The sequence below is a fragment of the Cyanistes caeruleus genome, chromosome 21, assembly GCF_971803275.1.
Source record: "Cyanistes caeruleus chromosome 21, bCyaCae1.hap1.1, whole genome shotgun sequence".
NCBI lineage: Eukaryota > Metazoa > Chordata > Aves > Passeriformes > Paridae > Cyanistes > Cyanistes caeruleus.
The window spans coordinates 7,194,351-7,214,510 of NC_141721.1; the positions used below are offsets into that span (position 1 = coordinate 7,194,351).

General features: G+C 44.8%; 1 protein-coding gene across 3 annotated transcripts; it reads left to right on the plus strand.

The window, feature by feature from the left end:
- The first annotated feature begins 143 nt into the window (after positions 1 to 143).
- On the plus strand, positions 144 to 19,966 carry DHX40 (DEAH-box helicase 40). 3 transcript variants are annotated; one of them, XM_086860022.1, is made up of 17 exons: positions 144 to 279; positions 6,987 to 7,132; positions 7,385 to 7,504; positions 8,600 to 8,830; positions 9,006 to 9,072; positions 9,551 to 9,682; positions 10,053 to 10,152; positions 10,448 to 10,534; positions 10,974 to 11,156; positions 12,314 to 12,394; positions 12,995 to 13,152; positions 14,650 to 14,764; positions 15,021 to 15,129; positions 15,438 to 15,532; positions 16,043 to 16,112; positions 16,449 to 16,677; positions 18,313 to 19,966. In XM_086860022.1, exons 1-17 carry the CDS (start codon positions 237 to 239, stop codon positions 18,450 to 18,452), a joined length of 2,106 nt encoding a protein of 701 aa, XP_086716148.1. In that variant the 5' UTR covers positions 144 to 236; the 3' UTR covers positions 18,453 to 19,966. The 3 variants fall into 3 exon arrangements, with proteins under 3 accessions (XP_086716148.1, XP_086716149.1, XP_023795318.2); XM_086860023.1 differs by lacking the exon at positions 144 to 279 and adding an exon at positions 3,159 to 3,362; XM_023939550.2 differs by lacking the exon at positions 144 to 279 and adding an exon at positions 6,179 to 6,413.
- Positions 19,967 to 20,160: the final 194 nt, after the last annotated feature.

A 20,160-nucleotide genomic window follows, 5' to 3' on the forward strand; every position in this document is an offset into this window, starting at 1 on the left:
TATTCACCAATCCATTAATTTCTGTCTCCAAGTGCCTTTCCAGATTAGCTGTTAGTCACCCTGCAATACATCTCCTTCATTTAATGTTGAGTTATATATCCCAGCTTTCAATTTAAGGAGCTGGGCTAGCAGTCATCATTTGCTAGTAATGGACTCAAGCTGCAAAATTTGGCTTCAAAGCTCAGAGCTGTGTGGATTTAGGGTTTTAGCTCGCCCGTTATAGAAATAAGAAACAGATGGGATTTGCAGGCCTGGTTCGGACTCCTCGCTTCTCATCAGGTCAGTGTTGTTTAAATCAAATCAGATTTTCAGCCCCATCCATTCCTGCCTCTGCCTGGTGCACTGATTGCACACACACTGTCCCCAGGGCTGGAATCCTTAGAACACCAGGTATGTTCTGGATATCTTGGAAAAGAGATATTACCACTGGTTCTGCAAGTGGTGTGGAATTAAAGGCAATTGGGAACATTTGTAGTCAGCGCCAGCCAGGTCCTCCACATGCATTTATATATTAAAGTTCTCGTATTTTTAGAAGTTTAGAGCTGAAAACTGTACAATATTTCTTTTTCATCTAATAAGGGCTCTGTGAGACATATGGAAGGGCTGGGTTGGAGATATTCTTAGCAATTTAACACAAACAGAGCATCTTGCCTCAATTTATTGTAGACTCCGCTCCTCAGGGCAGGCCTGGCAGAATGATTCCTCAGGGATGGTTTCCAAGGGAAATGGTGGCTTCCTCCTCTATCCAGACTGAGTCTGGGTATCTTCCCTTTGGAAGTAACACTTCAGCTGAACAAATTATTAAATGTAGTAGTGAAAGAAAAGACTCAAACTGCATTTTGCAGAATGTGATATGAGAGTATCTCATGGTCCTGTCTGGTTTTTAACCTAAGTATCATTTAAAACAGGGCTGTTCAGCATCTCAGAGCTCATGGTGGTGTGGAACCGTCTGTGGTTTGCTCTTGTGTGCCACTCATCAGGAATTCCTTGGAAAGGAGAATTTCCTGAAAGGCTTTCACTCCCTCCTGATGACTTGTGGAGACGGCTTTAGCTGGAAAAAGGGATTTATAAAATCATGGTGCTAAGGACTTGCAGACAGGCGTTGCCCCAAACAACGCTGGGCAGCTCATATGCACCCCAGAGTGCCAAACCGAGGGCAAAATAAAGAGCTGCTGCTCCCAGGGAGCTTTTGCTGCTCAGAACTGCTGCTTTTGCCAGGGATGCTCAGAACTGGAGCATCTGATAAGAAAACACTTTCATGTTGGTTGGAGTTGGGTGCCAGCCCAGCTGAGACAAGGGCAGCGCCTGGGGACAGCCACGGTGCTGCTGCGCAGAATGAAAAGCGAAGGAGGGCAAACGTTCAGTCTATAAAGGCTTCCAGCCTAATGTAGGATTAGTGGAAAGAAAATGGGCTGCACATTAAAATTCATGAAGGAGTACGATTTAAGATCCATGAATAACAGAGCCACAATTATGCAGGACCGGGGATTTGGGTTTGTTGCTGTTTTTTCCAGAGCTGGTGGAAGAAGTGAAGTCATTACCAGGACGTGAGTGGCTGCCTCTTGCTCTGCCCTCGTTGCTGGACGTTGTGGACACACAGAGCTGATTCTGAGAGGTTAAACACAGGGCCGAGAGGAAATGGGAGAGGTTGTAGATTCCCAGACAAAATATGAGGGGTTTTTTTTCAGTCTGATAGGCTGTGTCCTTGTCCCTGGGTCTCGAGGCTGTCTCTGGTAAGAAGTTTTAGTACTTGTGTGGTTTGGACAGATCTCTCAAGTCTGGGGGATGTGGCACTTGGGTATCTGTCACTCTGGACACCCTGGAGCTGACCCAGAGTGGTGTAAGGGATGAGCTCATTCCTGGGAGGTAAAGGAGAGTTCAAACCTGCTTTGCTATCCTGAATTATGCTACATGAGCCTCAGGTCCTTCCGAAGAAGGCTGTGGAAGGAAATCCCAGGTGAGCCTGGACCTACAGTATGTGGTGAGGGCCTTGGGAAGGGAAGGAAGGCAACCCCCAGCTCATCAACATCCAGTTTTTTGTTATCCAGTGCAGGACAGCATCAAGGAGATCTGTCTTTTCTTAATGACCTAGCATGAGAAAAGCTCCTGCCAGGGGTTAATGCTTCACCCTGCATTCCCCTCCATGAGGACAGAGGCTGGGAAGTCAGCTGCTGTTATTCCATGGTCTTAATATAGAACAAAAGAGTAGTATTTTGTCCTAGATTTAACAGCTGGAGAAATAAAACTACAGCAGGAGATGCTGTCACGTCTAAGAGGGCATTTCCAGGGTAGTTTAGGATATCTGCTCATTCTGCAGCCACAGAAATATATTTAAATCACAGCCATGGTGCACTCTAATGGGAACGTAGGGCCTAAGTGAATTATTGATTGTTTTGCACATTTGATAAGGAAGTCAGAAGAGGAAGGATGTCTAACATACAGAAATAGATTAGAAGCCCCTCATGGGTTGTAACAGAATTGCAAGTGTGAGAAGGTATTAAAATAGCCAACAGCTTTCACAGCTGCAGATACAAAAGGCCTTGAATCAGTGGAATATTTCAGGTGGAGATGCAGGGAGATGGATCTGCTCCATGCCTTTTGGATTTTTTTCCCTGCTTGCTCTCAGTGTTTGTGCTAAGTGCCCATAAGCTCCCTTCCTTCATCTCCTTAGGTAAGCGTGGGAAGAAAATGTTCCAATTTAACATGAAAATCTCAGACACCATTTCGAGATTTAGGTATTCTCCAATCTGCCCTACCCCAGTCTCCAGGGAGACTGTTCCCATGCCATTCTGCATTTATATTTCTGCACAGATAATTTCACTGATCCAAGGGCTGCATGGAGGATTGCTGGGGGAGCTTTTTTTAAACCACAGACACGGTGTAGTGGCTTTGTACGAGCGTCACTGAATTGTTTCCAGTATTCAGCTCCTCACCTGTCTGGATGGTGTGTGAGGGCTGACAGACAGATGGATGGACAGACCGTGCTCTGTGTGAGAATGCAAACAGCTGAGCCAAAGCTTAATCCTCTCCCCAGCCCGTGACCTTTTTATTCAGGCTTGCACCTGGCAGGAGCAGCAATCATTCAGGGATGTGGCCTCGGAAACAGCTGCAGATCTGACACTGGAGTTAAATTTAAAAAGGGTGATGCAGGCGTACATGTTGGGGTGGGGGGGGGAAATCAACCAAATCACTCCCTAGACCAACTTTAAAGAGAAAGCAGGGCTTTGAGAATATCAGTCGAGGCCTGCAGTGCCTCTACTGATACTGCCGGGTCTCTTCTGCTGGATACAATGATGTTTGTGCAGAAACATTTGCAGAACTGGGGCACGGAGACCCGAGCGTGTGGCTGTGACTCTCTGCAGGTCCGGGCCATGTGCAGGCACAGCTCCAGAGCAGCTGGGAAGGGGAATGGGATGGGCCTTGGGGTGAGCAGGACAGGGTTGTGTGGCCAACAGAAGGATGAGCAGTTGCTGCAGCAGTTCCCTCACCCTTTGTGCCGTAGCTCGGTCACACCTGGCTGAGGAGCTTCTCAACGCCGCAGCTGAGATGGGCTCTCAGCAGAGAACTGCAAATCCCTTTCCAGCACAACAATATTTTATTCCACCAGAGCAATTCCCAGCTTGGATCAGGCTGGACACTGCCCACCTGCAGAAGGAACCAATCTAAACTAGTGCAGATTCCTGCCAGTGCTGTATTTCCTGCAGCCTTTTTTTAGCAGAAACCTGGGAGTGCAGTTAGGAATAACCTGGCTATCCTGGCAGAAGGCTGCACAGTAGGAATTGTTGTTTTCCATGGAGCTAAACATGAAGAAAATATATTCATTGTAGGAGAGAAAGGCTAAATGTCTGATTCTGTCTTCAAAAAGAAACAATTTTTAACAAGCGGAGCAAGATTTGCAATAAAACTTGTCAATTTGTAAATGTTTGGTAGCAAGGCACTGTAAGACAGCAGATGGAGGTGTGAAAGGGGTTTGGGTTTTTTCCTGTCTAACACCTCCTTTCTCCAGCACTCTTCCTCTGTTTTAAGAATAACACTTCTTCAATAATGACTCACAGCCAGTGCCACAAAAATCCTGGCTGTCAGAAAAACTGCTGGGTGTCTGACAGGAGTGAAGCTTGCAGGGAACATTGGTTTCTTCTGTCTCTGCTGAAATCGGGGATTGTTCTTCTAGAAAGTGGCTCTACTTAGAGATTCCAGGCACAAGGCAATTACCTGTTTTTCCTCGCTGGATGTAATTAATACACGTGGTTTTCTTCACGGGCACATGGAATGGACCACATTTTCCAGTGCTAGGAGATGAAAATTCCCCAGGAAATCAGGCCTCTCTTCTGGGAGAGATGGATAAACCCCACAGTGTACCAGTATTTGGGACTCATTATTCCCCACATCCTGCTACATCTCTGCTAATCAGAAGAGAGATCCTCTGCTCAGGAGGGAATAAAGACATCCTGAGGGATAATCCAGCAGAGGAAGCTGGCAGAGCCACAGGCCTCTATCACCTCACAGAATTTGCAGTTCTGTGGGGAGCTAAACCTCAGGAAAAGAGCAATTTTAGTCTTCCTGGATGGCCCAAAGGTAACAATACTGCCCTGTGCCACAGAGTTACTGCCAGAGCAGCTGCAGGGATAGGAACACATTTCTGTTTTTGGAGCAGGGAATTGTGCTAGGATTCCTGGGTTCTTCCCCCAGCTCTGCCTTTGATTTGTGGTGTGTGCAGACCCCTTAATTTGTTTCTGTTTTCCCCATCTGTGAAACTGAGATAAGATCACAGGGGAATTGTAAAGTGTGGTTCATTAATGTTTATTAGACAGAGGGAAATCCTTAAATGAATGGCACTGTATGGAGCTGGGCTGCAGCTGGTTTGTGTTCAGTGTTCAGCGCTTGCCACCTTCAGGTCTGCTGTGAATTCACAGCCGGTGCTGCATCATTTGCCCATCACAGGGAGTTTTGGAGTTATTCATGTCCTTAAAAATCAGATTTGTTACCCGGAGTGCAGCAAGGCGATAACTGCACATCCCAGAGAGACGTCGATTATTTATTTCAGCCTTGCCAAGCCTGGGTGAATCATCAAAACTATCAAATTTTTTTACTATTTACATGTTTTAGCAAAAAAAAGGAGATAGTGTCCATTTGCCACGAGTCACACAGTCCACTTGTTAATTTGTATTCTATCCTATATTGGTTAATGATTCGCTTCTGATGCTAATTAGTGCCATGCTGAGTCTTTCTCTTTTTTTGGGTCAGTGGGTTGCTTGGGTTGGCAGTCACAGAATTACCAGAATTACCTTTTACCTACTTGGAGCTGAGCTGGGTTTATCAGTTTCTTTTGTATCTTGGGTGTTCTGCCAGAAACTGGCATAAATGTCCCATAAATTCTGCATTCTTTGTGTCCACTACCAGAGGGTATCCTTTATTTTCCCCACAGCTTTGTTAACCCGCCCCTAGGTCTGAGATCACTGAAGCATGTCCAGCCCTAAACTTTAAAAATTCTGACAGATAATTTGTTTTTTCTAACACATCACTTAGAGCTTGTTGGTTACTCTGTTTCCGACATTGAATCTCATCTCTTGTTGACTAGGCTTGAAAGTATAAAAAGATCAAACATCAAAGAAATTTTTGTTTTGAGGAAGAGGTTTTGGTGAAGCAGGTTTGTTTATCACTATTTTATTATTTTCTGTATGTGTCCAATTCTGTTTTGCTCAGAATTGTGTAACTGCCCAATGTAACAAGGGCCCTTAGCTGACCTATGGAAAGAGAATATTACTCTGATTTATGACAGAATTCAAGATCCCTTCTTGTCCCTCAGATTTTAAAACATGTGGCAAGATGTTTTCATTCTAATCAGGGTTGTTCCATCAGGATAGTTTATGTGTGGACTCAATGGTCAAGTTTTGTAAGGAAATACATCTGAGCAGCCTATTCTGGTGGGAGTTGTCCCCACCGATTGATTTCGAGGTCCTTCCAACCCTCCCCATTTTGTAATTTTGGGATTTTTGTCATTTTTTGGGTGATTTCGTGACTCTGAGGCGCCCTGAGGGCCTGAGGGGAGAGCGCGGGGCGTGACCCAGCGAAAGAGGCGGGAAGCTATGTGGGGCGTGGCTTAATGAAGAGGCGGGAACTTGCGGAGGCGGGCCGCGCATGCGCGAGCCAACGGCGGGCCCGGGGGGCGCGCGCGCGCGCGGTGGGGGGGGTTCCCGCGGGGCGCGCGCGGGTTCCCGCCAGGTGCGCACGTGGGCGGGGCCGCCGGTGAGCCAGGTGAGCCCCGGGAGCCGCCATGGCCGACCCCGCCCTGCCCATCCGCCGCTCCCGCCGCGAGCTGGTGGAGGCCGTGCGGGAGCGGCCCTTCCTCATCGTCACCGGCGAGACGGGCAGCGGCAAAAGCACGCAGCTGCCCAAGTACCTCTACGAGGCAGGTAACGAAACCCCCCCTCCGCGGGCTGCGGATGTGGGACACAAGCACCGAGAAACTCACGTTGTGGTCCCCCTGTCTCCTCGAGGGTGACGCAGCTTCGGGCTGGGCTGTGATGAGAAGAGGTGGCTTGATTAAACCTTTTAAATAAAAAAAAACCGAACTGTGGCCATGTGTACATTACATAGTTAGGTGTTTTAAAGTGATCTGGAGCAGCACAACTCGGTGTCCCTGTACATCCCACAGTCACTGGGGGTGTTCAGCCTGGAGAAGGCTCAAAGGGTGAGCTTAGAGCCCCTCCCAGTACCTGAAGGAGTCTGGAATGACAGGACACAGGGAATGGCTTCCCACTGCCAGAGAGCAGGGTTAGATGGGATATTGGGAAGGAATTGTTCCCTGCGGGGATGGGGAGGGCCTGGTACAGGTGGCCCAGAGAATATGCCCCATCCCTGGAAGTGCCCAAGGCTGGACAAGACTTGCAGCAGCCTGGCACAGTGGAACGTGTCCCAAAAGGGGGGGTGGAATGAGATGATCTTTAATGTCCCTTCCAACCCAACCCCTTCTGCATCCCCCACAGGCCTGGCCAAGCACGGTGCCATCGGTGTGACCCAGCCGCGGCGCGTGGCCACCGTGTCGGTGGCACAGAGGGTGGCCGAGGAGATGGGCTGTGACCTGGGGGCTCTCGTGGGATACCAGGTCCGCTTCGACGACTGCACCTCCGAGGTGGGGCCCTGGGGACTGTCCTGAGGGTGTGGCAGGGTCACCGAGGCTGTGCTGGGGTCCCTGGGCTTTGGGAAGTGTCTGTCCCAGCTGTTTGTGTCCTGTAACTCATCTGAGGATGTTTTTTGGGCACCTCGCAGGTGAAACGTTGCCGAGCAGCTGTGGTGTCCTGGACAAACGTGTGATCTGTGTACAAGTGTTTGCTTTGAGTTAAAACCCCAGGCTGGCAGCTGAATGTCTAATTAAACCTTGCAGGACACTGCCATCAGGTACATGACTGATGGGTGCCTTCTGAGGCAGATCCTGACAGACCCCCTCCTCAGCAAGTACAGTGTCATCATTTTGGATGAAGCCCACGAGCGGAGCCTCAGCACCGTGAGTGTCACCTTTTATCTGGTTTTTGGGTCACTGTTTCTCCTTTTCTGTGCTCTGTTCATACCTTCCTTGGACTTCAGCACAGTCCCCAGGGGTTTTGACTGACTTTCCGTGGATGTGCTGTATCCTTTTGCTGTCCTAAGAGCACAGAGCTGCTGCTTTGTTTAGTCCATGCTGCAGAAGTTTAAAATAAGATGTGGCCTCTAATAGTGGAGTTTTTGTAGTTGTTGCATTTAAATGCAGTTAAAACTTTGCTGGCTGTTGAATACTCTCCCAAAATTTCCGTGAGTTTGAAGCCAGAGCACAAATTTTCTGGAATATGAATTTAAAAAACAAACCAATGCAAAATACACAAATAAAAGCCAAAACACCTCTGTTGCCCTGAGGCCCAGCGTTTCTCAGGGTGTGTGTATGACTGTGCAAAGGAGATTATGGCTTTTGGGTCCATGGAAACATCTAGACCTGAGTCCCAAAAGTTTTCAGAGGTCACCCTGACCCTTCTGTGGCAAACAAAGGGACATTCAAGTCACTGAGACCTCAGGAGATTGTGTTGTGTGTCAGAGAACCTCCTGCTCCAGCAAACAATCTCCCAGTCCAGCTGGGAAAAGGGAGAATGCTTTCCTGAATCCCAGTTTGCCCTCAGGCATCTGAGGTATTGCAAATAACTGAGCTGAAATGGTGGAAGGAGCAGGTTTGTAATTCAGAGCACCACAGAGTAAAATAAACTTGCTGAGGTCATAGCAAGAAATAAAACCAAAGAAAGGTGCACACACAGTCAGAGGACAGGCTGGAAAATGGGATGAAAACTGGGTCTGAGGTAACTTCTCACGAATGACTTGATCAAAAGAGTATAAAAATAAAAAACAAAGGAGTTTGAATTACACTGGTGCTGTCTATAGGCTGTGAGAAGAGCTTGTAAAAAATTAATTGAACTCCAGAAACCAAAATGTCCAGGGTAAAAGCATGTTTTCTTCAAAGTGCTTAGGCCTGGAATATGTGATTTTCAATGAGATAAAATCATAAAATTTCCAAGTTTGGCAGGCACTTCTAACAAAACCAGGGTATTGACATCAGCTGTTCCCATTTTTCTGCTAGGATATTTTATTTGGTTTGCTGAAGAAACTGTTCCTGCAGAAGAAGCCAGCAGGCAGGAGGACAGACATGAAGGTGGTGGTGATGTCAGCCACCCTGGAGGTGGAAAAGCTCTCGGAATTCTTTGGGCACTGCCCAGTGCTGCACATTCCAGGAAGAAGTTACCCTGTCAAGGAGATATTCTGCAACCTGCTGAGCCCCAGGGATGTGGGCAGCTCTGCCTATGTCACAGAGGTCTGGCCTGCTTTGTTTTCTCTGTGTTTTTGGGGTGATTTTCATCTTGGGGAGGCCACAAGCATGAGCTGCTGTGTTGTGTTCTCAGCATCTCTGTGGGCAATAGGGGAGGATCACTTGATGATGAGTCCTAGGAAGAACTAAACGGGATTTCAACTGGTTTTGTTTGTTCCAGGCTGTGAAGGTCACCTTGGATGTTCACTTGAATGAACCAGAAGGTGACATCCTGGTTTTCCTCACAGGTGAGAATTTTCCTGGATACTCCAGGTGAATCATGGCATTGCCAGCAAAGCACAAAAGCATCCAAAGCCTGTCTGGTTTCTCCTAGAGGGGTGAGAAGGGAAGAAGGAAGGTGGGAAGGGTGTGCAGGTTGATGCACAAAGTTCTGGGAAATGGTATTTTAAGAGCATTTTAGGAATAGCCAGGTTGACTCTGTGCTGTCTGCATGGTTTAGTTGGTTGTTAATTCAGGGAGGAAGAATTATTTTAGCTGTAAAACCCTACATGCATGGGCCAGGCCCTCAGATATCTTTTAAGGAAAATCCTTGGTGAGAGGCCCTGTGGAAATGCTGGATGTCACCTCCTAAACCCCCTCTCATTCATTTTAATGATGTTGGCAGCTCTGCATGTTGACAAAACAACCTTGTTTAAAGATGTTGCAAACGAGGAAGGCAGAGTTGTAACTAATTAGGTCACTTGAATGCTCTTGTGTGTCTTTTAGGCCAAAATGAGATAGAAAGAACTTGTGATTTGCTTTTCAAGAAAGCAGAATCCATCGATTACCGCTACGAGGTCCACGACCGGGCTGTGGAGGGTCTCCTCACCCTGCCTTTGTATGGCTCCATGTCCACAGGTCAGAGCACAAAATGTCACTTAACCACATAAATCTTAACTGGAAGAGTTGTTATAAACATTATCCTCAGCAAATTTTTTGTTTGGGTTGGGAAAAGGGTGTTAATTAACCCCTTTGTTACAATATTGTGGCATTTTGGGGTGGGGTTTTTTTGTGGTCATCATAAAGTAAATCAAACTTCAGCCTTCTCTACTTGCACAGGAGCTTCCAGTCAAAATCCAAATCTGCTGGATATGACTTCAAGATCCTCAATTAGGAAGGGGATATTGAGTAACTGGAAGTCCAGATGACCTTACTTTATTTCATTTTTGATTTTATTTTTAAAAAAATTTATTTTTTATTTATTTATTGCCATTTTATGTCATTTTAGATCAACAGAAAAAGATATTTTTGCCAGCTCCCAGAGGCATCAGGAAATGTGTGGTCTCCACAAACATTGCTGCAACATCTCTGACCATTGAAGGAGTCAGGTATTGATTTCTGTCCCTCATAAAAAGCTGTAACAGAGGGAATAATTCAGAAAGGTCTGGGTTTGGAAAAACACATTTATTCTGCTACTATTGCCTTTTTCTTGGGTGTGTAGTAAAAAACCCCTTGATATTATTATAGTCTTAGAGGTGACCAATGTTTTTGAACCCAATTTGAAATCAAATCTACTAAATAACCAGGGCCTAGAGAGAATAAATGTGTTCTTTTTGATGAAATCCATGCATCAGTTACCTGCCCAGCTCTCTATTTTTCACCTCTCTGGATTGTTTTTTTCAGATATGTGGTAGACAGTGGCTTTGTGAAGCAGTTGAATCATAATCCCCGAGTCGGTTTGGACATCCTGGAGGTGGTTCCCATCTCAAAGTGAGTTAAAAATGTCACTTGTTGTTTCTGGGAGCTGCTCTGGCGATAATGTTCTGTGTTAGTTGCTCTTTAAAAAAATTAATCAAAGATAGGCAGCAACCTCAAAGCCCCATAATTTAAGACCACTTTATTTGCTGCCAAGTAAAAAGTAGCTCAGGATATACAACTTGCTAAATTAGGAAGGAGGAGAACAGGAGGGATAGGAGAATTCCTGTGAAGGAGGAATTGGCATTGTCTGAGGTGTGACCAGTGCTGGCTGAATACACAGTTTAAAAAAAAACCTTCCATGCACAGAAATTCTTTTTCATTTCTTGCACAGGTGGATTTCTCAGTTGCTGTGCAGGGATACCTCTTCCATCTAGAAAGAGAGAAATCCCTGTGCTTTTTGGGGTGGTAGCAGAGGGGATGAGGGCTTTGCATGTCGGTTGTTTTTGGGCAGGAGCGAAGCCAAGCAGCGAGCTGGCCGGGCTGGCCGGACGTCGGCGGGGAAAAGCTTTGGATTGTACAGCAGGGAGTTCTGGGAGCAGTGCATGCCCGAGCACACCGTGCCAGAGATCAGGAGGAGCAGCCTGACATCTGTCATCCTCACCTTGAAGTGCCTTTCCGTGCATGATGTCATCAGGTGACCTCCCTGCAGAGGAAGGGGGATTATCCCTGTCCCGGAATCTCAGAGGGGCAGGAGGCAGGATTAGGTCTCCAGCCAACTGGGACACTTCAATCAGCTTTTCTGCTCCTCTCCACTGTAATTCCTGCTTGGATCCCAAGCTCCAGTCCAGTCTGAGGCTTGGCCAAAACTCCCATCTCTCCCAAATTAAATGAGTTTATTTGTGGTGTTCCTTTAAATGCTTAAAATCCTTAAAATATTAAGGATTATAGATATTGTTATTATTATTATTATTATTATTATTATTATTATTATTATTATTATCATTATCATTATTATCATTATTATATCATTATTATAATTATTATCATTATCATTATTATAATTATTATCATTATAATTATTATATTATAATAATTTGTAATTTAATTATATATTAATTAATGACATATTAATTATTCTTAATTATAATTATTAATATAATAATATGTATAATATATTCAAATAATTAATTATAATATATGATTAAAAATAACAATATATAATTCAATTATAAAATATTTCCTAAAGATATAAAAATGAATATAGTATTTAGAAATTAATAAAGCATAAAATATTATAAATATTAATAAATAATGAATATAAAAATAAATATAGATATTAATAAGTAATGAATATGAAAATAAATATTATAAATAAGTTATACAATATATTATACAATTCTATTATTGATATATTAATTATGTTGTTATATATTACTATAATAATAATTATATGCTATATGTAATTACATTACTATATTAGATGTAATGTAATTATTCATATATTAATATATAATATTTATTATATATATATTTATAGATTATATATATGGGGGTTATGCCTTTAAATATTAAAATCCTTAAAATATTGTGTTTTAGGCCCAAAAAATTTCATTTCACCCTTGAATTTTTTAGTTCTAAGACCATACAAGTGTAGAAAATGCAGTTTAGTGTGTTCCATGCTGGGATTTGTCATCAGAAATTCCTCAGCTGGGAGCTGTACAGTAACACAGCCATATGCTGAAGATGATCATTATGATTATCTAACTTTGGCCAGAAAACCTGCATTGGGAGGTTTAAAAATTATTTTTCTAAATATGAAAACTAACAAATCTACTTCGTTTTTAACTACAGATTTCCCTATTTGGACCCCCCTGAAGAAAGACATATTTTGGAAGCTCTGAAGGAACTTTACCAGTGCAATGCTATTGACAGGTAAAAAACCAAAGGGTTGTAGCCACTAGAGGAATTTCAAATCTAAGGCTTAGGCTGGTGGTTTGTGTGGACTAAAGGAGTCCTACCTTCCTTCCCCAGCAGCAGAAGGTGTGTCCTTGTGTAACTTGCAGGAAGTTTACTGGGGTTTGTTGAACTGTCTACAGAAACAGGGATGGAGCACAGTTTGGGGCTGGGGAGATTCAGCTTCTCCACGTGGGCTGGAGTTCCCTCAGCTCTGGAGCTCCTGAGGGCACAGCCCAGACTCTTGTGGCTCAGAGCTCAGGCTTGGAGGGAGATCCATCCAAGAGCTCAAGACAGGAAGTGAGATCTTATCCTGAGCTTCCAGGAATTCTTCTTGTAAATATAAAAAGAAAATAAAGCTGGCTGTGCCTGCTGTGGAGCAGACACAAGCAAGCTGGAGAAATGTGGATAGTTTTATTGCTAATTACATTTCTCCATGTCCCCAGCACCTGTGTGGGCACTCACAGCCCAGAGGGAAGCACTTCTTACCCAATTCACATTTAAACATGATTTCATTGAATATGCTATTTACATATATATATATATATATATTTATTATTTTTTTTTCCCTGGTATAAGGAGAGGCCATGTGACAAGACTGGGAGAATTCCTGGTGCAGTTTCCCCTCCCTCCCAACCTGTCCTGTGCTGTGATAAAAGCTGCTTCCCTGGACTGTGAGGATCTCCTGCTTCCCATTGCAGCCATGCTGTCTGTGGAAAACGTCTTCATCCGTCCAGGTGGGGCCCTTCTTCCCCAAAAAAAAAGCTTTCCCAGCTTTCCATGGTCTTGGAGTCAGGGCACTCTGCGTGCCAGGAATTGGGCAGCAGCTGTTCCAGAGCCCCAGAGCAGCAGGGATTGGGTTGAGTTTGTCCCAAGGCTGTTGAGCTGGAAAGCAGCATATGCCTAAGCTGAGAGGTCATGAGGTGAAATCTCTGTGACAGAAGGGAAGAGGCAAAAATAAAGGGGGAAAAAAACCAAAAAACCCCACCAGGAAACCAAAATGCACCACAGCAGATGTGTTGCTGTTGGTCTGAGTGCAGACAGCAGGGACTGGTTGCTTTTAGCAAATGGGGCATCACCTCTGGGTTGTCTTTTCTGTTCAATAACTGGTTAACCAAATTATTAGGGTTCTGTGAGAGGCTTGGCACTGCCTCATGTAAATGTAATTTTGAAATGAAATGTAATTTTGCTGCGGTTCCAGGATAGTTTCAGTAGAGCACAGTTCCACTAGGGCTGAACTCAGTCTTTCACTAGTGCTAAACTTGAGTCTCTCCCGTGCTCCTCTCCCCTCCTGCTGCCCACCCCCAGCTGTGGCACACATCTGCAGCCTTTGTGGGGGACCTTTGTCCTGCCCAGTGCCTCCCTGGCTCTGTTCCAGTTCTCTCTGTCCTCCCTGAGCTGTGCCACAGGCCCTGCTGCCAGCCTGGGCTCCTTCCCAATCCCACAACTGTCCCTTTGCTTTCCCATCCTCTGTGCCCTTGGTTTTTGTCTGTCACCCTCCAGCAGCTCTGAGGAAGCAGACACAGATCCCCATCCTCCAGGCACTTTTCCCAGTGCCAGATGTGTGGGGTGAGGCCTCCCTGCTTCACCCCTTTAACTTTTAGAACCCACAAGCTTCTGACATCCCCTACAACAGCAGCAGCTCCACTGGCCTTTGCCTTCCTCTCCCAAGGGGAGTAGGTTGTGCTGGAGGAGAAATCCTTTGGGTGTTTAAAAGCCTGGAATAACACTTTGGAAGTGTTGCTTTTGCCTGATGCATTTGGTGAAGGTGAATTCCCACTAAGCTCACAGATGCTCTGGTTGTTATCTTTATTTATTTTAAGATCTCCCGTTAGTGTGGCAGTAGGACAAAGCTGAGCTCAGTAGATTAGAGGGTGCTGTGGTGGGGTGGGTTCAACAGTCTTGTTTTTCCTCTCACTTGATCCCTGTGAGCTGTTTGTTTGTTCTTTTATCTTTCCATGTCAGCCTCTGGATGGATTGTGAGTGAGAAATGCCTTCTAAGAGACTGGAATTCTTCATCCCTGGTGCTGTGATGAGATTAATCATAAATTTAATAGCATCTACATGCTCTTGTTCAGCAATAGTGGAAGGGGGAAGAACTGTAAATGCAGCTGTAGAAGGAGAGACAAATCTAAAAATAACAGAAATAGAGAGCCAAGGCTGCCAAACACACACAAACAGAAAATAAGGTAGTGATAAAACTGACTTTAAGTGAGATGTAACTTATTCCTCAGGTGATCCTCAGAAGCAAAAGGAGGCTGAGCTACAACACCAGGAACTTGCCTCACAAGTGGGAGGATGCAATGACTTTGCAACCCTCTTAAATATTTTTGAACAGTGCAAAGCAAGGTATGAAATTCTCCCTTACAGTAACATCATAACTCCCAGTTTTTAATGTGCTGCAGACACACATCTCTGTGCTCATCCCTAATTTCAGATTTTTGTGAGCTCTAATTTCCATCCAGACACTTTTTATTTAAGCCAGGAATGTATCTGCCTGTGTAGGTTGTTGCCTTTGTACGACCATAACAATAAAATAGAGGCAAGTTTCTTTGCAAGCAGCTTACAAAGGGCTTCTTTATAATTCAAATATTTCTGTTCTCAGCAAGTCTCCCTCAGCCTGGTGCCAGAAATACTGGATCCATTGGAGAGCTGTGAAATCTGCTTTTAGTGTGGAAAGGCAGCTGCGGGAAATAACCACTAAACTGAAACAGGTAAAAATAAAATATAATTTCTGGATATGTTTGAGCTGCATAAACGTAGATTTAAGAGATGTGGTGGATGCTGAGCCTTTGCCAGGCTGCTGCTGCCTTTCTCCAGTAGAAACTAAACCACTTCAGAAATATTTTGCTTGTGTAACTCAGGTACAGTGCTGGTAATGGACAAGAAGGAGAGTTTTCCTCCTTTCCTCATGGTTTCTGTACAGAGAGAAACCCAGAGTTTAAAATCCATGGGATGGAGGGGATTTAACTGCTTTTTCTTGAGGAAAGATCTTGATTCGTGTTGCTTTCTCTTTTCCCAGCTGCCAGATTTCCCTAAAGAGACGTTTGAAGGCTCCAAAACTGAAATACTGAGAAGATGCTTGTGTGCAGGATACTTCATCAATGTTGCTAGGAGGTAAGGAGTGAAGTTTGGAGAACTGAAAGGAAAAAAAGTGATGCAAGTTACTTAGAAGTGTGGTTGTATGTTGGCAGAAGTAGCAAAGTAGTAACTGCAGGTGAAGGAGATGTTTCTGCAAGGGCTGGAACCTCTGCTTTTGGCTGTCTTCACTATTCCAAGGGTGTCAGCAGCTTCCCAGGAATGTGATTTTCTATGAAATGAACTCACCAGCTGATGAGTGGTTCCAGATACTCAGCTAAAGGGCTTGGAAATCTCCAGTTGTCACAGCTTTCAAAGGCTTCACTCCCAAACCCTGTTGTTATTGTGGTGTTACACCTGCAGTGCTGCTGTGGAAAATCACTTACCTTGTATTTCACTTTTTAAATGGGAAGCAGCTTCCTCTAGGTAGATATCTGAGAACTTTTTACTGTGCTGCTGCTGATTTGTTTAGTTCAGTGTTGCTGTCTAATCACAGCAGTGTGTGTTTTGTTTTGTTGTTGTTGTTTTTTTTCTATTTATTTTTCTCAGATCTGCAGCCAGGACATTCTGCACCATGGATGGACATGGCAGCATAGTCTATATCCACCCTTCATCCACAGTGAGTTCCCAAAGCCTCCTGCTAAAGCAGAAAAGCATCTCTAAAAGGAATAAGGGGCAGGTCCCTAAACTCTGCCTGGTGTTTGCTTTGTGCTCTGCTGCAGTGTTGATTTTGAGAGTGGGGGAAGAGCCTCACTTCTGCAGACCTGGTAAAGGTTTGGTTTATGAGGTGTTGGTGACACAGGCTGGACTTTCTCTCTGGCTCTTTGCATCTCACGGGCAATTTCAAATCTGAAAATTCAGGATAACATCCCCTCTCATCTGACCCACAGACATCCTGCTGGATGTGGGGCTCTGAAAACCAAACCAGCTGTGAGACAACCTTTGAATTTTTCAGCTCTACAACCAGGAGACCCTGCTGGAGTGGATCATCTTCCACGACGTGGCCGTCACCTCCAAGATCTACGTGCGCACCGTGTGCCCCGTGCGCTACGAGTGGGTCAGGGACCTGCTGCCCAGGCTGCACCAGCTGGACGCCTACGAGCTGAGCAGTGTGGCCAAGGAAGAGGTGACTGAGGAGGAAATAACCAAGTGGAAGCAGAGGGAGGAGCTGAGAAGGCAGTGTGGTAAGCACAGGGCTCATCCCTCTCTGTTTGTGTGGTTTTTGGACCCCTTTGTGTCTGTCTCTTCCCGTTCTGGGCTAGAAGGTGTTAATTTGTTTGTAGTTCTGGTTGTTTTATTCTCCTCACTCACAGAAAATAAGCTCTGCAGTGCTTATTTTCTGTCTCAGCAGTGTGAATTGTGGTGTTTGCTTGCTGCTTTTCGCCATGCTCCCCCCTTTTTGGTGTCCTAGAGCAGAGCTTGAATAGAGTTGAATAAAAGCATTTTGAGGCTGGTTATTTAAGTTTGTGAAGGGTGTTTAGCCATTGATGCCCAAATAATGCTGCCCTGGGAGAAGTCCTAAGAGCTGTGGGGCAGAAGGAAAAAAAAAATCAATGAACCTCACCCAGCAATAGGCACAGAGGAAAAAAATCTCACATTTTGGTGAATGTCTCATTCTGACAATAATTTAATGCCATATGTTTAAATAGTCAGTTTTAATTAGAACTGGTGCCTGCTAATTGATCTGGCTGCTTGACATTCTTGGGATTCTCCTGTCAGCAGGTTCCTAAAGCAGCCAAGTGTTCAAAGGGCCTCTTTACTCCTGAGCTGACCCTTCCCAAGCAGTGATTTATTGTACAGTAAATACAGATTCTCTTCCATTTCCTTAACAAAGGAAAAAATGCAGACTTGTGCTCAGACCAGCATCTATTTCTACCCTGCATTATTGTATAAACACACCATTTTAAACATGAATTTCATTTGGTTGTAAATAATTCAGAAGAGTCTCATCAGTTTATCTGAAGGAAATGTTCTCTGTGTCCCCTTTCACATTTTCACCTCATCAGGCAATTGCCAATTAATTGGGGTTTAATATTGACCTTAGAGATGTTGTATTTCTGGGACCTTCAGGAATATAGATGGCTGAATAGCTGACAAGACATAATAATTAGAAATATTTTAACAATGGATGTTGATTAAAGCTTCTTATCACAGAACATTGTGCCCAGGACCAGGCTGCAGTAGCTGCTTCACTCACACAGATTTTAGGCTCTCAGAGCCTTTGATTTTTATTTTTTTATTGTTATTTTAGACTAAAATTATTTTCTGCTTCTCTTCCCTTCTGTGAGAAGCAGTCCCAAGGTCTCAGTGCTGTGGGGGAATGTGCATTTCTATTGGTGGCTGATCTGCAATATTGACTTTACCCACTCCCTTATCTGCTTGTTTTCCTCTCCCTTCCTCCTGCCTCCGGAAATCTTTTAAAGATAGTTTATCCTAGTGCTTTTTCCTGTCCTGTCCTGCCTAAACCTGAGTTTGGGATGTGCAGTTCAAAGAAGAAATAGTTGTGTAGAACACAGGCTGCATATTCTCTGCTACAATAAAAAGCAAGATTTGGGGATGAGATGAGCCCAGCTGCCAATATTGACATGGCAGCTAAGGCATGATTTTATTTTGAATTTTTTTTCCCCTTCCTGCTCTGGTGCAGTCTGTTCACTCTGGAAATCATTCAAATAGCTGCCTGGAACTTGGAGGAAAAAGAAAGAAAAAGAGATTTTGTTGAGGTTTTTTTTTGGTATTTAACAAATAGGGGGATTTGTAATGCTGGGGAAGGGAGTGGGGTTTGACACAGAGAGTTTATTTCTTTCTCTCCTGCCCCCCAGAAAGAGTCCCAGACAGCTCTGCAAGGAAGATGGAGAGGAGGAATGATGACCAATCCATCCAGGATGCCCGAGCTCGGTACCTGGAGAGGAAGCAGCAGAGAGCTCAGGCTTTGAGCAGCCCAGAGAAGGAAACAGGGTAACTCTGGGGGCAGTTCTGCTCCCCCTGGCAGTGGGGGCAGTTTGTGCAGCTCTGGGGGGGTTTGCAGAGGGACTGACAGGAGTGCAGGGAAACTTCTGCTTTGTGGTCAGCCCGAGTGCCAGAGAGCACAATCACAACCTTCCCTCTGCTGCATCCTGCAGGGAAAGCTTCCCAAGCTGAGCTGTGTTGCTGCAGGTCAGTGGCAACAATTTAGTGGCCTCAGCTGTGGCTGAAGCCCTGATGCCAAGTGTGGTGCCAATTCTCTGGCATTTATTTCACTTAAAGAGGTCTCAGTGCCGTTATAAATTGTATTTTTCTCACAGGTCAGTCGGGGTTTATTTTTGTAAGGAGTGGAACTGCAAGTTTTTTTACCCATTTTATTTTGTCTGGTGGTGGTCATACAGTCTTCATGCTCAGGAAAATGTGCAGGAAGGGCTCTTTTAATGGTGGAAGCAGCAGGATTAAATCCAAAGGGACATTTTCCACCTGCATTCTGTGTTGTTTCTGCCCTGTGCTGTGCTGTACCAGGTACAAAACACAAGGAAATAAGTGTTTTTCCTTGAGCATTTGAAAGAGCAAGGAGCTGTGGTGCTTTGTCATCATAAAGATTGTTCCCTTCTCAATAAAGAAGTCCTGTTTTATCACCATAATAATCCTAAAATGCTCCAGGGCTCGACTGAGGAGTTTGTGTCAGAATTTCCAAATTGGAAGAACTTGCTGTGATTTTTCCTGCCTCAGCTGTGTGCTCTGTGTCACCCTGGGCACTGGTTCAAGTGGTGGTGTAGCCTGAATAAAACATTCACCATTCCACCTCTGCCTCACCTCAAGCATTTCAACACTGCCCAGGATCCCAAAGCCTCCAAAACCTAAGGATTTTTTTGAGTATTACAGTATTATTGCTCATAAAGAAAGTGCTGGGTCTGGTAATTAATTATTCCTCTACCTGTGATTGATGGGAAAGGGTTTTGTTGTTTCAGGCTCTGCTTTGGAGCAGCAGCACTTGGGCCTGACTCATCCTCTGCTCTGAATTTTGCTGTTTAATTGGATTTATATTTGCACTGTCACAGCCCCTCATGAGTCAAATGCCATCTGCACCACCCAGTGGGCCTGAAATGAGTACACAGAATGCCCACTGTTCCTTGGGGCTATAAATCACCTGGCAGATGCTAATGCTTGCTGATTTTTATATATATATATATTTTTATTTATTTTATTTTTTTTTTCTTCACTTTCTTCATAGCAAGAAGTGAGGGATTTTCTCTCCCTGCCACTTCCAGGGCTTCTCAGAGGTTTAGAGATGGGCAATTTAAGGCAAAAATTATCTGGGGAAGTAACTGTGAGCTGCAAAATAAGAATTCAGCCATGCCAAGTGTGAAAGCACACACACACAGCCCTGGGCAAAGCACCTGGAGTGCTGAATTCGTCCCAGAAAAAGAGTTAAGTTTTTTAAGTTTTTACCTGTTTTACGTGCTGGAGTTAAAGTGTAAGTTAATAAAACACAGAGGGAAGTGTGGAGCTGCGTTATTTTACTGTACTCATTAACAGGGGGCCTGGGAAGAGTCCGGGGGAGCATCCCGGGGGGTGAGGGACAGGGCCAGAAGTGACAGGGACAGCAGGGGAGGGGAATCCATCGGATCCCGGGGACAGGGACACCCTTGTCCCCTCGGTGTCACCTCTGGGGGTGTGGCTCCATCACATCCCGGTGTCAG

Coding starts and splice junctions, on each gene's coding strand:
- DHX40 (XM_023939550.2), top strand. CDS start 6,275: ATGGCCGACCCCGCCCTGCCCATCCGCCGCTCCCGCCGCGAGCTGGTG. Junction 6,414..6,986: donor CAAGTACCTCTACGAGGCAG/GTAACGAAACCC, acceptor CATCCCCCACAG/GCCTGGCCAAGCACGGTGCC. Junction 16,113..16,448: donor ATATCCACCCTTCATCCACA/GTGAGTTCCCAA, acceptor TGAATTTTTCAG/CTCTACAACCAGGAGACCCT.